The sequence below is a fragment of the Hipposideros armiger genome, unplaced genomic scaffold (genome assembly GCF_001890085.2).
Source record: "Hipposideros armiger isolate ML-2016 unplaced genomic scaffold, ASM189008v1 scaffold_15, whole genome shotgun sequence".
Classification (NCBI taxonomy): domain Eukaryota; kingdom Metazoa; phylum Chordata; class Mammalia; order Chiroptera; family Hipposideridae; genus Hipposideros; species Hipposideros armiger.
In genome coordinates, this window is record NW_017731365.1 from 2700985 (window position 1) to 2717986 (window position 17002).

Consider the following 17002-nt stretch of genomic DNA (forward strand, 5'->3'; position numbering starts at 1 on the left):
TCTCTAAGCTATGAGTCAAGATCGTCCCAGAATGATGTGGTTCTAAAACTAAGGAGCGAGGCCCTGTAGGATCCTGCTACCCAATACCCCTTCCCTAGGACTAGGGAGGCAGCTCCCTGACCTCCTTTCCTGGGGGCATTCGCCCACCTTTAAAATCCTGAGGCCTAGGCTCATTTCTGAGGCTCAGTTGAAAGCAGTTTTCAAGAACTCAGTCCTTACTGGGCTAGAGTGTCCCGCTGCCTTCTCCCTGGCTCATCACATTGGAATCATTAGATAATCCTCCCCTGGTTCTCCTAGGTAGGTCGCAGGGGCAGCTTTATAGCCCAACACTAGGGAAGAGCTCCCATTCCCATCACATATATTGTGGGATGCTGCATAGCAAGTGGGTCACAACAGAATCCCACCTGCCAGCCAGTTTACTTTAGGGGATATGCGGCCTTAGACCTCTGTCCCAGTCAGCTGCCTCCCAAAGCATTTTTTCTATAAAAAAGCCCTTGTAGGGGAGAATATGAACAGATTAAGTTTGTGTTGAGCTTTGCAAACTGTGACGGTCCAGAGAAATGTCAGGCATATTAGTATTACCATTTAAGGGCCAACTCCTCTCACCCAGCAGAAGTAGAAGCAGGCCAGTATTTTCCCAGATTTCAAAGCCGGGTGCTGAAACTCAATGCTTAGCCTCTTAGGGTCCCCCCCCCACGCCCCAGTGTGGCCTACTCTTAACAAGTATGCAAAATAGGCTGAGAAGATCACCCTCACCAGGGCCCCACCCTTCACAAAGGCTTGTCCCTACGCAGTGGTACTGGTCCTGGGAAGGATTCACTAGCTCGAGTTCCAGACATCTCTCCATGAATTCACTTTGTGTCTGTTTCCCCTGAGCACTGCAACCCCTTGGGAGAAGGACTTATGAGATGGGGTAAAAGGAGAAAGGGGTGCAGGGGGCACAGAGGATCGGAACAGCATGTGCACTGATCTCCATCCAGCCTGCTCAGCAGCCGGCCACACTGCATTCAGTGTCTCCATGTTTTTGTTGGTTTTCATGTGAATACCATTACCTGTCCTCCCAAGCTTACTTCTCCCGTTTTGTTTGATTACCAGCATTTATGTCTGTCCAGAGTCACTGCTTCACTCACCTCTCCCCTCCCTGGTCCCTTTTTCTCCCTCCCGTTCCTCCCTTCCCCTCCTTTTGGTCAAACTATTCCCTTCGTCCAGGGAGCTTCAGGTTTGGACGGCAGGCCTGGGCCACCGGTGAGTGTCACTTCTCCATTACCCTTTGCCCCACCCCACCCCACCCCTGGCCTGTGATTCCTCTTGTCTTTCCCACTGTGGCCTCGTTTTCCCAATGAGTTGTGCCTTATCCCACCACTGATGCCAGAAAGGTACCATCTACGCTCAGTTCAGCAGTGCTTAATCTGGCCTCTTGACCAAAGATGTCTGGCCTCCGTCTGAATCCTCCTGCTTATAGTATGCACCCAAATTTGGGGCCTCAACTCTGAATTTCCAGACTGCTGAATGTGGAGTGGGAGTTACACTCCAGTAGCACAGACTCTGTTTCTGAATGAATGCTGAATTCAGCCTGGGAGCCCAGCCCTGGGGGTTTGGGCTATGACTGATCCCCACCAAACACAACAGTGTCTGTATGTGCCCGTCATGCTGTGTTGTCTTCATACTGTGAGCTCTGTCCATCTCCTGTCTGCCCACAGGGGCTTCCTCGTCCTGTGCAGCCACCAGTCTGGTGTGTATGGGGGGTGGGGACAGCATGCCCAGGTGAGGGTAGGTGTAGAATTTAGGAGCACACAGGCCAGTCCCAGCTCAGTGTTCTGTGGGCATGTTACAACCACACCTTTCACTTCCTGTTGCACCACAGCCACCCCACTCAAAACAGGGGTTCATACAGAGAAAACTGAGGAACACTTGGGTCCCCTTTTTCTCTGTTCTCCCTAATTCCAGAAAACAGCTATCACCTACTCATGACTAGAAAGCACCTGACCCTTCTTCTTGTGACAAACAACTGAAGCATCAGAAAAAACATCCCTCCTCTCCACCTTCAAGTCCTCCTCCCAGAGCACCCCAGGAGGTCTTCAGGGCAGTGGCACTCCCACCTGAAGCCTGTCCCTTCCCATTGTGTTGGGATCACTGGCCATCAAGGGCCAGGAGGCTGGACTTCCCTGCCCGGGAGCTATAACCAGGGCCGTATGTGTGCCCAGCCTCCTCCAGCCAGCGAGTCCCAGCTCTGCCCTTGCAGGACACTTCTGAGACCACAGATGCATGGTCTGCCCAGAAGATGACGTTCTAATGAGCTGGCTGGAGTGACACTTGGGAGAAGACGAGAACTTAACAAGGTTCACTTGTGGAGGGAAGGACATGCACACAGGGTAGAGGGAGATGTAAAGCTCAGTGGCAGCAGACCTTCCTCAGGCCTCCTCAGTACACATTTCTGGAGTTAAAATTATAGACTCTCACATATGGAGAACATATCCATTTTCTAAGCATTAACATGGCTTTGCTCATCCTCCACAGTCTCTCCCTTTCCATCCTCCTCACACCTAGCACACCTTTCCCAGGTGACCAGTCAGAGCTAGGGGGATGATCTGTGGCTGGAATCAGAGAAACCAAGACTTTCTTCTCAAATACTTATTCCGCTCATGTTGGACAGAGGAGAGCAGTACAAATTCATATATCCTGTCCCGTTGGACCTGAGGTTTCATTTATTTTTTTTATAAAATCGATATCACAATCATAAAGGAAACTTTTTATGGGAAAAATAATCCTGCCCTGCCAATCCTAACATTTATTGGGCACTTCCTAGGCACCGAACACGTGACATGCATTCATTCATTTTAACCTGGCAGCAGCTCAAGAGACACACACTCCTGTTATCACCCCCATTTCACAGGTGGGAAAACTGATCTCAGAGAGGCCTAGAAACTGCTCCAATATCTCAGAGTTTATAAGCCTTCAAGGCAGGACTTGGAGCTGGCCGGTGACTCCAGAGCCCTGTTCTGAACCATTACTCTTATCCGGCCTCTTTCTTTTTTGACGTGCCCTGTCACAGATGCCCACGTCTTTCCTTCTTTCCTCATAGCTGCAGAGGGAGTGCCGAGAATATCATTGCTCTTTTGGGGAGGGAGGAAAGTAAATCAGCGTTTCCCCACTTGCTCCTGTCCTGCCTGTCACAGCTACACCTAGAACACCAGGAAGTGTCATAGCCCAGCCCCACATCCTCAAGTCTGAGCAAGAAATACATACCCGGAGGCAGAGCAATCGGCAGCTCTGTAATGCAGACTCCATCTAGTTGGGCTGCAAATTAGGAACCTGGGGAAGATGTTTAATGACACAACAACAAGCCCTGCTCCATCTCTAAGCAACGCAGCTCCTCCCGTAGCTCCGGCTGCCCCAACTCCCCCGCAGCACTGAGTGACAAGCGCTTATGACACACCTCCCTGCCTGGCGAGTGTCGGGAGACATCCGAGGCATACTAATTTCCTCTCCAAACTAGCCTGTCCATAGGGCCTGGGGGTGGAAAGAGAAGGTCTGGTCAGAGGCTGAAAGCCAGGCCAGGGGCCCAAAATGAGGGCAGTGGGGTGGACGGTGGCTGAATGACCCTCCCAAGCCTGCCTCTGTGTGTGCGTCTGCATCGGTCTCTGTGGCATGAAGACCCTCCTGCTGCATGTGGAGCTGTGACAGCAAAGGGGTGCCAGCCCCTGGCCCCCCGCCCCTGGGATGTTGTCAACTCCCTCCCAAGCGCTTCTGGGAGCAAACTAAGCAACCGTTTTCCTACTGTTTTCAGCCTTGGCAAGCTTGGTTGTGACATGAAAGGGTTTCCTTCCTCAAATCTGGCTCTGAGGCAGGGGGAGGCACTCCATCCCTGAGGCCCCCAAACCCAAACAGGAACACTGCCCAGTCAAATGTCTGCCCTGAATGAGCCCGGTCTCGCCAACCCTGAAAACTGGGCCTCTGGACCTTGATCCTCTCCAGGCGTCGGGCGGGGCTCCCAGGGCTCCCCCCAGTGTCAGGGCCTTCACCTCTGCTTCCCTTCAACTCCCCCAGGGTACTCCAGGACCAATTGGAGTTCCAGGCCCAGCGGGACCAAAGGGCGAGAGGGTGAGTACTCAGTGAGCAAGGAGCCCGGTGACCCTCCTCAGCCTCGGGTCCTCAGCCCTGTCACCTGTGATCCACAGGGTCACCGCGTCAGCCCCAGCAGTCTCAGCCCTCATCCATTCCTCCTAGATGGAGCAAGAGCCTTCATCCAACCAGGATGGTTTCTCTGAGGGGTGACACGAAATCACAGCTCTCTCTCTTCCCTTGCTTTCCTCCCTGACTTCATGTGCACGCCTGTTTCCTCTCCTTGTTTTCCTCCCCTTCTTCTGCCTCTGGCCAGCCAGTACCCCCAGGACACCGCCAGGTCCTTCTGGAGGACCTTGGGGAACAGGCTGTGCTGGAGGGAGTGTGAGGGGCCTCCAAGCCCCCTCCCGGAACAGAGTCCACACCAGTCACCCCAACCCTCTGCTCAGCCCTTGCTTTCTGGAGGGCTCTGGAGAGGTGTCCCAGGTTTAAAACAGAAAACTGTTGATGGAAGGTTGTTACCATGTCAGGGAGAGCTCATGGGCTTCTTTCTCCTGTTTCAGGGCAGCAAAGGCGACCCTGGGATGACAGGACCAACGGGAGCAGCTGGGCTTCCTGTAAGTCATGGGATTGGAGGTTACTCTTCACCCACCTGGTCCATCGCCAGAAACACTGTCAAAATAATACCCAGAGCCTGCAGCAAAAAAATCTAGAGCCAAGCAAGAATTCTCCTCTCTATGACAGAGGAAGCTGCCAACAGCCAACTGGTCCACATGCTAGAATGTCCCTGCTGGGCACTGCTCAAGGCAAACCCTGGGACACATAGCCCCTCTGTCTTGGAGGACCAGGTCCTCAGCAGTGTGGGCCATCCAATGGGATGTAGCAAACACATCATGAGCCCCTTCCACTGCAAGCTTCTGTATTCAAAGCAGTGGGGGTCTCACAGATGAAGGCGTCACAGCCCCTGCCCACAAGGGGTGGGATGGGGTGGGCAGAATCAAACCTAGATCACTGTGATGAAAGGAGACACTTCATAGGTAGAGCAGCTTTCCTGAGGGACTGGCTTCCCATCACAGCAGATGCTCCCATTGCATTGTTAGAAAAGTTGATTGCCAAGAGAACCAAAACTTTGTTTCCCACTCGCTTGAAGGTTGTAGGTCTGTTGGCCGGTTCCATGCTCGGCTGCCCAGGCGACTTGGCTCTGGCTGAGTTGGCAACCCCGGCCAGCCTTGGCCTGTGCTCCCCTAGCTGAAGACATGGAGAGCAACTTGCACCTCACAAAGAGGGTCTGAGGAGCTTGGCAGTCGTTTTTCCTAGCAAGAGCCTGGCAGGAGAGCCATGTGAACACCTCCTCTGCCAGGAGAGCTCTCTGCCCAGACTGTGTCCTCTGCAGCCACCACTTCTCAGCTTGAGTGATCGCAGGAACGCAGCCACAGGCAGGATGTTGGCTGCGGAGCAAGGAAACCAGGACCATGTTCTTGGCTTTGCTCATAACTTATTATTCATCCGTAGGTCAAGTTCCTTGAGCCCCTTTGTCCCCCTTCTGTAAAATAGAGATAATTAAATCTGCCTCTGATGAATTAGGCATCAGGGAAGAGCTTTATGAACCTGGGACGAAGGACTGTATGGCCATCCTGTGTTTCCTCATTAATGTGTCTTCATTTCTCTGATTGATTGCAGGGTTTACATGGACCACCCGGGGACAAAGGAAACCGGGTGAGTCTGACCTCTCGCACTTTGGCTCTGGTTACTAATGTCTTCCTTATGTGGTGGAATGACCAATTGGGGATTCCTAACCCAACATGGCAAATACGGTTTTTCCTGATAAATCATCGTAAATTAAAAGGCTTTATAGCAAGGGGCTTACTCCATGGCATGCAGGGAGCCTGGGGCCTGAGCCTGAAATTAAAGCATGTATTTTCCACATGACAAGGGGGGACTAAATCCCATGGTGACCATCAGATTAGCATTACCATCCAGTGACGGGAGTCACGTGCCCAGCTCTCTCTATGGTGCCCTGATAATAGGCCCCTAAATGATGTTTTTAAATCTATCATTGCCTAGTCCTAGCCTCTGAAACTTCGTTTTGCCAGGCATCCCAAGCCACTGGTGAGAGAGAAAATAAATTCCCGTTCCGAGAACAAGCAGACAGCTATTGTAAGCAGCCAACCCTTTCACGGCCATTATTTCTCTTGGAAAGAGTCAGCAGGACTATGAAATGATTTGTGCCTCCTGAGGCCCCTTGCTCTCCCTTTGGTTTCTGCCATCATCATCAGGACGCAGTTATGGAATGTCCACAGCACCCATAGCCACATGATGGCATATGACACACTCCATGTACATGACATATGACACGCATGGGCCCAGTAGGGACCATTGAACTCTATCTGACCAAGGGATGACTTTTGGGTTCCTTTCTAGAATGTCTCCTCTGCTGCTTCATCACAGTGGTTCTCGGAATGTGACGCATGCCCCCTAGAGACCCAAGAAATCCTTCTAGTGGGTCATAATAGCCAAGGATCTTAGAGGTAGAAGAGGAGTAGGAAGAACTGATGGAGACACAGGCCCAGAACAATGATAAAACGTACTGAATTCCCACAGAGAGTTAGAGGCAGAGCAGGTGGCTTCTAAAACCCAGGCCTCCCAGCTGATCTTTGCACACTGATAACCTTGTTCATGAATAGAAAGTGACAAAAACTGCATGCTTACATCTAGCACCAGTTCCAGTTCCTTCGATGAAGATGTATTGATTGAGCACGTCTATATCCCTAAATCCTCCTTTCTGGCAGCTGGTCTAAAGCGCCTCAACTTGTCCCATAGATTCTATAAACAAGAGGGGTCAGGCAGAGCTGCCATACCAGACTGTCCATGGGAAGACCAAGTCTAGAAACCGGAATAAACACACCTGCTTCCAACTTGTGAAAGCAGGCTGGGAAGCCCACCTTCATTACTGTGGCATCGAAGAATTTAGGCCACTAAAAAAAAAAAATTGATCATTCCACCTTCCCGTTGGCATACTAACCTCCTTTCTCATTTATTTCTAAAGTGTTCTGGTTTTCTTTATGATATTCAATTAATACTTTTAAAACCTATTTCTTAAGATTTTTTCAGTTGGCTTGAGGCGCTGAGCCATTTGAGGGCTGCAAACCCATTCCTCTGAGCGGCGACCGTGTTGCTCTAGGAGTGGAGGCAGGGCAGGCAAGTGCCCTAGTCACAGACGGAGGGGAGGTGGGATGCTAGAGGCTCCGATGCTTTAGGAACGAAAAGCTATTAAATGAGCCAATAAGGCCCCAGGAATCAGTTGCAAAATATTTCTTGTCCGCTTCCCCTTTCTACGCCTTCACAGGCTTTCCCCTGCCCAGTATATAAATTAGCAATATGTCACTTATCCAGAAAACAGTCAAGTTGCATGAACTTGCACAAACTTCTTTTAAGTATGGCGTAAAGAACCAACTGGCTTGTTCCAAAGAGCATGTTTCCGAATCAAGGGAAAGCTTATTCTCTCTCTCCAAGAGATTTGAGTCTCAGGATGCCAGAACGTCCTGGAAGAGTCTCCCCTACATCTTGCTTCCTTATTCAGATCTCTTTATAACACCAGCCTAACAGGACTTTGGTGGGGGGAGATGTGAGGGTTTGGAAATAAAGTCTGCAAAACAAAGAAAAGTCCAAGCAGAGTCAAGGCTTTGCCATTGACAGTTTTTTTCTGATGCCTGGAAGCTCAGAGTATTGACACTTTGGTCAAGGTAAGCGACCAGAGGGCTTATACCACCATCTGGTCAGAAGCTTCATTGTTGCTGGTAAAGATGAAGCTGGAGCTACTCAAAGTCCCCTGCCCCCTCTGGGTGTGGAGGGTGGCCCCCAAACTTGACCGCACATCATACCAGGGGGACCAATCAGAGAGGCTCCAGTGGGCGCACCACAGGCCTGTTGTCTGCTGTACCCAAGACACGATCATGAAACAGTGCTTCTCTGTGCCCTGCCTGCAGCCTCTTTCCCGTTCGTGGAAGGAGGAAGGTCCTCCTAGTGATGAGCAAGGCCCAGAGCCCCAAACGGGCAGTTTTCCAAGGGGATGCGCATGCTGGTGAAAAGAATGTTCTGTCCTTGTCACTAGGGGCACTCTTGTCCTTTCACAGCCCTGTGAATTTAGCCCAGGAGCCACTTTTAGGATGAAAAAGTCAAAGTGTAAAGGGTGAGTTTGGCAATTTGGGCATCATGAAAATTGGGTGTTAATGTGAAGCTGCCCACAAGCCAGCCAACTGAAAGGTCTGGGTGCACGCAGTGAAGCTGCTGTCACTCTCTTGAAATGTGCCATCAGGGCTGTGTGTGCGTGTGCGTGTGTGTGTGTGTGTGTGTGTGTGTGTGTGTGTGTCTTGCTTCCCCAGGCCTTTCTTGCCCCCTTTCCTCTCCTTCCTCTATTCTCTATTTGGCCTGGGCCTGCCTCTTCCTTCCTTCACTCCTTCAATATTTCTCCCCTTGGATTGTTCTATATTATAGATATTATACAATAATAATCCCATATCCCTCCCCCTTTCCATTCCACTCCCCCAGCTTCAATTCATGTCCTTTAAAATCAATTTTTATACATTTATGTATTTTTTTAAAGAAACCGCTGCTGCTTGACTATATCGGTCCCTTTCCCTGTACCATCTAGAAGTGCCCCTTTGCCAGAACCTCTTTTGTGTCACTCTTCGGGGGTGAGGGCAGAGAGAATGTAGGTAAAGCTACTTGCTTTAATGTCTTCCAAGGACACCCAGTGTCCTGTGCCATTTCCTGTGCCCCTAGAACATGATGCCCACAGTGCAGTGACCCATCCTGGAAGTTGGGGCCAGGCTGACCCTCTGGTACTCACAGGCAAATCATCCGGGACTTGGGATACCCCAGTCTTCAGGAGCTTTGCCCACCCCCTGAACTCAGGAAACTGTGCTCACTTTTACACTGACTTGATCCTAGGAGAATAAGGGGCCACATTCCTGAGAAAGTTTACTGTGGGGCTCCCCATCCAAATAGAGAGTGAGTGCTTTCACTTATCCACTATTTGGGGAATATTCATGCTATGACGTTCTCAATGGTGTGTTTATCTCCAAGCCAACACTATTACATTTAATGTGCATATATATGTTTTCTCTTAAACACACGTTTTCTAAGCAAGCATTTGCATTTTACAAAACTCACTTAGAACAATGGATTGCCAATTACAAGGAACCTCTGGAATCAAGAAATTTGAATAATTTCCGAAGATCCATCAAAAATACTCTTATCCTTTGCCTCCCTCTAACGAGCCCTCAGCCTCCCACTACGGGACCACAGTAGACATGACAAGACCCTATCTGCGGTAGCAGCCTAGGTCCTTGTACTGACTAACAAGAAACAATGATCATTATTATTATCATTAGGAAGCAGCTATCATTCATTTACTGAACACGTACTATCTGCCAGTATTAAGACTCGATGTGCACAATGGCCTCCCAACAAAGTTTTGAGGCTCACTGAAGTTAAGTAACTTCCTGAAGTGATACTGCTTCTCATAGGCAGAACCTGATCTGGCTTCAAGCTTTTTCTCTGATCAGTGTGCTGTCTGCCTTCAAGGTCTGGTGGCCCTGGAGTAGCTCTGTGGCAGCATTCAGCAATTGGCCTTCTAAAGAGGAGGAGAAGCATTCTGTAGAGGAGGAAGACTCCCCAGGGCCAGGCTTGGCCCTTTTAGAAGGAAACCCAACGTATGAAAATCCAAACTCAAATTCATCTCAAGAATTCATCACAGTTCTCCTTTAAATGGGGAGTGATCCGGACACGTGCCAAATAGGGTTCAATTTAGAAAGACAGTGTTTACTGAAGCTTTTCAGAAACAAGTGAATGCTGAACTAACTCACCCATATACAGACAGCTGCCTATGACTTCAGTAGGATGGGCCGGAGACACACCTAGGATGGAAGGACCCAGCTGAGAACCATTTATGAGCTCTGGTACACATGTGTACTTACTTGTACATACACGCACAAGCACACATTCATACGTGTGCACACTTGCATACACATGCCCAAGCACATACTCACGCACACTCATGTATGTACACACACATGCACAGCCATACTTTCACACAATCACACATGCCGTAGTCACACACACAGACAGGTACACACGTATATACGCCAGGGCTCGAAACAAAATCGCCTTGCCGTCTAATAGACTATCAAAGGGATGAAAACCAACTAGCACAAAAGTTGTCAGGGCAAAGTCTTTGTACCCTCAAAATGGACCCTCAAAGAGAAGGAAGTGGGTCTCCCCATACCCCACACTTCCACTCATCACAGTATTAGCAAAACTGGCCACCAGTATCTTCCATCTGCATTTCCCTCACCTCCACCTCTGAACCCTACTGCTCCCAGCCCCCAGGACCCACTTTCCTCCCCAGCCCCCTCCACACCTGTCTTAGCCATTTCTCAGGTTCTTAGAGGGGTGGGGATGGGTACGGTCCTCAAATACTATTCTGATAGAGAGAAGCTAGTTTTCCCCTCTTTAATTTTTTCTTTTTCTGTCTCTAACTTTAACACATGAATGATCCTAAAGTTTTGATGTTATTTTTTTTCTTGGACTAAACCATTATTTACAGGGGGAGAGGGGGAAGAAAGGCTCTAGAGGGCCTAAAGGGGATAAGGGAGACCAAGGAGCGCCTGGATTAGATGCCCCCTGTCCATTGGTATGTTTTCATTTATCACTTGCCTTGTTTAGGTTTTTTTGTTGTTTGTTTCCTTGAGGTTTGCAAGCTGGAAACGAAGAAGGCAAATAAACTAAGATGAGAACGGAATGACTACACACTGCTCCCCGAATCTATCTGGGCCTTAGGCCGGTGAAATGCTGCCTGCTGTTGGTTTGGCCCTAAAACCACAGCTGCGAGTAATTCTGGCTAAATCCCCGTCCCTTTGAAGATGCAGAACAATTGATATGTGGAAATGGAGAGACCCCAGAGGGAAGGGGCTTTGGAGAAGTCCTCAGCTCTTAGCTCCAAGATGGCTTTGGAGGCCAGCATAGCATTTGTGAGCCATGCATTTTGCCTTCTTCGCTTTTTGACCACCTCTGTAGCCAGCAGTTAAGCTGCTGGAGTCCTTACGGTCAGGATGCAGGACACCCAGGTTAGCATCTCCTGAGGGCCATCTATGCCCCCACTGAACAGAACATGGCTAGAAAGGGGCTTTTAATATACAGTCTCCCAATGCCCACCGGCCACCCTGCTAAAACCTGCAGACCAAACTCAGTAGACAGACACCCCCAGGAAGCCTACCCAAACAAGCCAATAAGAAAGGATTCATCAGCCGAGCTTCTCAAGTGCCTTCACAGTCCATTCGAAAGTTCTGAAAATTATTATGCACTAACGCTGAAGTTCATCTGTGTTTACTCCAAGTGAGTCTGTAAAGGGAGAGGGGGCTGGTTGTACTTGTTTCAAAGCTCAACTCTCCCTGAAGCCAAGGAGAGTGTAAAGGTTGAATTTGGGAGATGGGAACCAACTGTGATGGGGGTCCTTCTTGTAGCTGCCTCAAAGGTCCTGCATCCTGGCCTGGGTTGGACGACTGGGCCTCTCCACTCCGTAGTTGGAGCTGGCCAGCCTTGACCTAAATAATCATCGTGGTTGGTTTTGTAAACAGGGACACCGAGGTTTTAAAGGAGAGAAAGGGGAGCCGGGGTTACCAGGGCTGGACGGACTGGATGCCCCATGCCCATTGGTATGGCATCACCCCCCCTTGCCCGCATGGCTGATTTGGACTTCCTCACGTGTGTGGTTCATGCCTGCGTGCCTCTCCAGCCTTCCTCCACACCCCTCCTGCTCCATCCACCAGTCTCCACTTCCTGCCTTTTCTCTCTGTAGACACCAAGGGCCACCCTGCCTTGGCTGGTCCTCAGGGCTTCCCGCCGTGCCCCACTCTTGCATGCAAAGTTTGCCAAGATGTTTTCTTGGCTTTCTCCTGCAGCTGCTTCAAAAGCACGCCACCTTGTGAGCCATCCCTCCCCACCCAAAGCCAGCTTTGGCTGCACCTGATCCTCCTGTCACAACTGCTTCTAAAGCAATCTGCCACCAGAGAGAAAACTAGGAACATGGATTCTCTAAACAAGTCCTTAGGAACCGTGGCTTCTCTTCCTTTATCCACTGCAGTTAGTTCAGCAAGCACAGCGTGTGAGTCAGATGCCAGAGTCGGCCCCACAGCCCTCCCTGCTCCAGTATCCCAGGGGACAGATGGGCACACTTACAAACATGTGGTACACTGAGAAGTTCTAGAAACAAGGCAGAGGAGGGGGCCACCCTGCTTGTTCTTCCAGGCTAGGTCTGGGGATACTGCCCTGGTGACACTGCCTGAGCTAGGGGACGGTCCAAGGTCAGGATTTTAGATCCTCAAGGGTTTGTGTTTGTTGCTTAAATCCCAGAAGACACTACAAGACCCTCCCTTGGTTTCCATTTCTTTCATCTTTAATTGGTTGACCACTGGAAAGTCTGGAAGAGCACAGGAAGATTGAGAAGGGAGGAGAGAGAGAGAGGCAGGGAAGGAAGGGAGACATTTAGGACCCCTCTCCCAAGCACAGCTCTGTTCCCACCAGGCCCGATCCTAGGTAGACATTCTAGGCCTCCACAGTGACCCTTTCATCTTACTGCAAAGGATGCAGAAGATGGCACTTCATCCCAAGGCAACTGGCTCAAAAGGTCCCTGTTCTCCTCAACTTCCCCAGGAACTTCGGAGTTCATGGCTATTTTCATACACGTAACAGTCAGATGAGAGTTCCTGGCCTCACATCCCCACCCTGGGATCACACAGGAATTATCTTTGAACAGAAGAGGTTATATAAAAAATATATATATATATGCTGGGTGACCCTGAGAGATGACCATAGAGTCCCTTCAGGGGACTTTTTAAGACCAATAACAATAGGAGGACCAGAACAAGCATGCAGAGTAGCATGCCGCCTGTCTCTCACTTCTAAAACCCTTGCATGCCATCCCCCACACCCCCCGACTGGCCCAGCCTCTTGAACCCCAAGCATGCAGCTTGCACACGCACATTTCTCAGCTGTGGAATGTCCCTGTCCCTCCAAAGCACCTCCATTAATCATCAGCCAGGTGTCCCCTCTGCCACATCCCTTCCACAATCTGAGCACCTTGAGTTCTGCTGGCTGCAGCCCTGGCCTCCCTTCCTCTCTCACGCCATCCACGTGCCAATGAGGATGCTGCTGTGGCTCCGGAGGCTCCTCTCCCTTCTAGAGCCCGTGTTAAGTGGCGCACTGTGGCAGGCGGGGGAAGGGGGCAGACGGTCTTCATGAAGCTCTAGAATGCACCACCGCCCCCTGCAGACTCTCCTTGACCCAGAGGGGACAATAAAGGTCAAGTTTATTTGACCCTTAGTGCAAACTGGCATTATCTCCAATAACATCCCTTATTGATGTGTCATTTGTCTATTAATTTTGCTATGAAGTGCATTATCTGCCCTGTATTTCCTGTTGCTGTTTTCCCCGTCTCCTGCACTGTGTTATTGTGGACATGGGAGTAGAGGGAACTATTGATCATGATTTTTAGTACAAAATAACTAGATTTCTTCCCTCCGTGTCGGGCCGGCTGCCTGCTGAATGCCAGGTGAGATGTTTAGGTACTTGTCGTGGATAGATGAAATTGGTCCAGGGCACAGAGGGCTCCCATTCAATCTTGCTGGGATTGACCACTTGCTCCAGTCCTCTGAACCCCTGTGTCCATCTCTCCCTCTGGCATGGAGCCTAGAATTCTAGAATCTGGGCTGCAATTCCAGGGAGACGTTGACTGAGAACCAGACCTTTGCCCTGGTTTAGCCCCCTCCTCCCACCTTGTCTCAGAGGTTCCTGGGTTCCCGCAGGGTGTGCCAGAGCGGCCGAGCATCAGGGCTGGAGAAGAGGGGGTATTCTGAGGCTGCAGGTGCCCCATGGGTGCCACCAGCAAAGGAGACAGTGGCACACAGTGGATTCCCACTGCTGCTGAATCTTCCCCAAAAATTCCCAGCAAGCTCTTGTCACCTTGGGGCCATGTTGCAATGCCCATTAAGTAGCCTGTCCCTTTGCACCCCCCACCCCTCCTTATTGATCATCAGATGGGAACTGCCTAGATCTCCTCCCACTGCTAAGAAAAAATAAAAGAATGGGAGAAGTGGGGGGCACCTTCGTGGACATTTCATACAGCCATGCCTTCCCCAGGTTTTATGGAGAAGGAAATTGAGGCCGCCAAGCACTGAGTGACTGGGCCATGAGCACCCAGCACTTTTCACAGCTATCAGGTCGCCTCTGGTCCCTGACCCCACAGGCTAGGACAGCCCCTCTCAGCTTTGCACTATAACTACATGTGACCTTAGCCAATGGGAAGACAGATGGATGTGCTCCCTGCCTCCTTCCAAGGTTCTGACCTGGGAGAAAGAAAAGAAATAGATAATGGCAGGGGGGGGGGCGTGTCCTGATCAGCTGCCACAACGTTTGTGGCCCTTGTTCCCCTGCCCTGCCTGCTTGCTGAGCTGTCCTAGAGAATCTGAGATATGTGTCTTCCTCACTGCAGGGTGAAGATGGCTTACCAGTCCAGGGCTGCTGGAATAAGGTAAGGCTTCCCAGTAGTTTGTGGTGCCTAGAGGCCACAGGTGTACTTAGGGCTCCATTCTCAGTACTGTGATAAGCATGCACAATTTCCATCCGGGGCCTTTTTGCAAATGAGGCAGCAAGATGTCTGTTGAAAAAGGAACAATCCCAAAGGCAGGGTGCCCATTAAACATCCCATGCACTGCTCGCACCTGGAGAACATTTCAAAAACGCTTTTTAAAGGCATTGGCAAAACCCAGTGTATGGGATTTCCATGTAGCCACACAGATGGTATTTTTATGCCTGTGTGGTTAATTTATATAGCACCTTTCCTCCAAGGAGCTCTAGACCTTGTTTTAAAATTCATTATCATTAGCTATTCTCATAGTGTTCATCTGAGGTCTTTTAAGCCATACGATGACATTAAACCAGACATAGGAAATCTAAGTTGCTTCCACTATAAACTCACATGGCTTCTATCCCTCTGCAGAGAGACTGGCCAACTAACCACTCGACCCTTCCCTTTAACATAAGCTGTCAGAGCTTCATGCTTCTGCACATGAAATCTGTAGCCCAGAATTCTGACCCACAATGAGTTTTCATTTATTTACACTTGCCTTGGTATTTGCCATCATTAAAGCCATCAGACATCACAGGGCCCTTGCATGCAATCACCCCAAAGCACAGGGCTCCCCACCCTGACCAGGGTCATTGCTAACCCAGAAGCCCAGCGTGATCCCCTGCAAAGGTAGCAGCGGCCATGCTGTCCCACCATGGCCCGCCCCCACCTTGCCTCCTCATCCAAGACTTCTCACAGCCCTCTATCACGTGGTCTCAAGGGGTTGGTTCATCCCCATAATAGGGCTGGAGATTCCAATGTAACTCCATGTAACCTTAGCCAATGGGAAGAGGGGCCGGTTTGTTTCCATAATCCAGCTCTGTCCCAGTAACAGCAGAGTCACACCTGCAATGAGATGAATACGCTCCTCTGTGCTAAGTGCCCGGAATCTCATTAGTTTGTGGGATTGGGTAAAAGTAGACCAAGACCCCAGGCCCTAGATGAAGCCCCTCTTCACCCAGGCACCTAAAGCATCCTGAACCAGAGGAAGGAAGGCTCAGTACTCTAGGGAGATATCTCCTCAAGAATCTGTCTCTCTAAGCCATGCCTCGTCCTCTGACAAGTTCCCCTAGACCTAGTTAAAGCACCATAGCAGCAGTAAGAATTGTGTCAAAGTGAGGGACTCCTTGCCCACTAGGAACAAAAGTTTCTTCTTTAAGGTCACTGCTGATGGTTAGGAGCTACAGATAGTTGCACTCAGCAGAGGAAGAACAGCCATTATCAAGAGCTACAGTGTCTTGGAGAAGCAACTAGAGAGCCTTGTGTCTGTTGGTTCACACCATAAATTCAATCTGGGAAAAGACAGTAATTCAACAGCTGCGTCTTTGGAGAAAGGCAGCCTTTGGAGAAAGGCAGCATAGACAGAAAGTGCCCTCTAGTGGCCAGAAAGGGGAGTGACCAAAAGGTGAAAGTGTTTTCCCACCCTCAAGGTGAGGACTTTCAGCGCCAGGGTTTTCAAACCCAGTTCCCTATCCAATTTAGGACAAGATATACCACCTTTCCTACCAGGGAAATAAACACCCAGAGACCCCATGACACTAACTCTACGTTGTTTTGTGTTTGTTTTTGTTTTGCAGTGATGCCTCTAAGCTGGGATTGGCCTGTGTGTGTTTTTGTACATAGAATATTTATTTTTATACAGTTTTCACTTTTTGAAAATGCCAGAAGTATGATGCATCTTACAGATTACTAAAAAAAGAAAAACCTGCGTATTTTGTACAGAAAAATACCAACCTCTTACCTTTTGTTTACAAGATGTTTTGTATAAGTCCGCGACTCTAATACACTTTTTGTTTGTGATAACGGTCATATGTTTGCATGATATTTGTGCACACTTATTAAGTATTGAAGCTTAATAAATTATTGTGTTCTGGTGCCAAAGGGGGCCACCCAGCACTGAGGTGCTGGCTAGCTTATGTGCGAATCCACAGATACGTCAAGGTCCATGGTGTTTGCCAAACTAGGTGCGTCTAAGACTATTTAAACTCTTATGGATTTTCATTATTAAAAAAAATGAAACATGGAAATTCATGATCCTGATTAATCATTAAATTAAATACATTCTTTTTTGTAAAGCTGGAAGTCCCAGAAGCTGGGGTCCTCAGAAGCATACAGGAATGTTTTGAAATGTTAAGTCCAACAGAAGAAGGGAGGGGACCCCATTAAGCAATGTCTACTGTAATATATCCCAAATTCATTGCAGTGCCATTTGAGCACTTAGGGTTCAGTTGTGCTGCACCCCCCCACCCCCACCCC

The 17002-nt window shown here is 49.6% G+C and overlaps 1 protein-coding gene across 1 annotated transcript in view; it reads left to right on the forward strand.

The window, feature by feature from the left end:
• The window catches only part of COL13A1 (collagen type XIII alpha 1 chain), a 146420-nt gene extending 129865 nt beyond the window's left edge, over positions 1-16555 (forward strand). The window contains exons 32-38 of the mRNA XM_019624539.1: positions 1210-1245; positions 4048-4101; positions 4626-4679; positions 5743-5778; positions 10670-10756; positions 14612-14650; positions 16324-16555. Coding sequence (XP_019480084.1) covers positions 1210-1245; positions 4048-4101; positions 4626-4679; positions 5743-5778; positions 10670-10756; positions 14612-14650; positions 16324-16326 — 309 coding nt within the window. The 3' untranslated portion in view covers positions 16327-16555. The remainder of the gene's footprint in view (positions 1-1209; positions 1246-4047; positions 4102-4625; positions 4680-5742; positions 5779-10669; positions 10757-14611; positions 14651-16323) is intronic.
• The last annotated feature ends 447 nt before the right edge of the window (positions 16556-17002 follow it).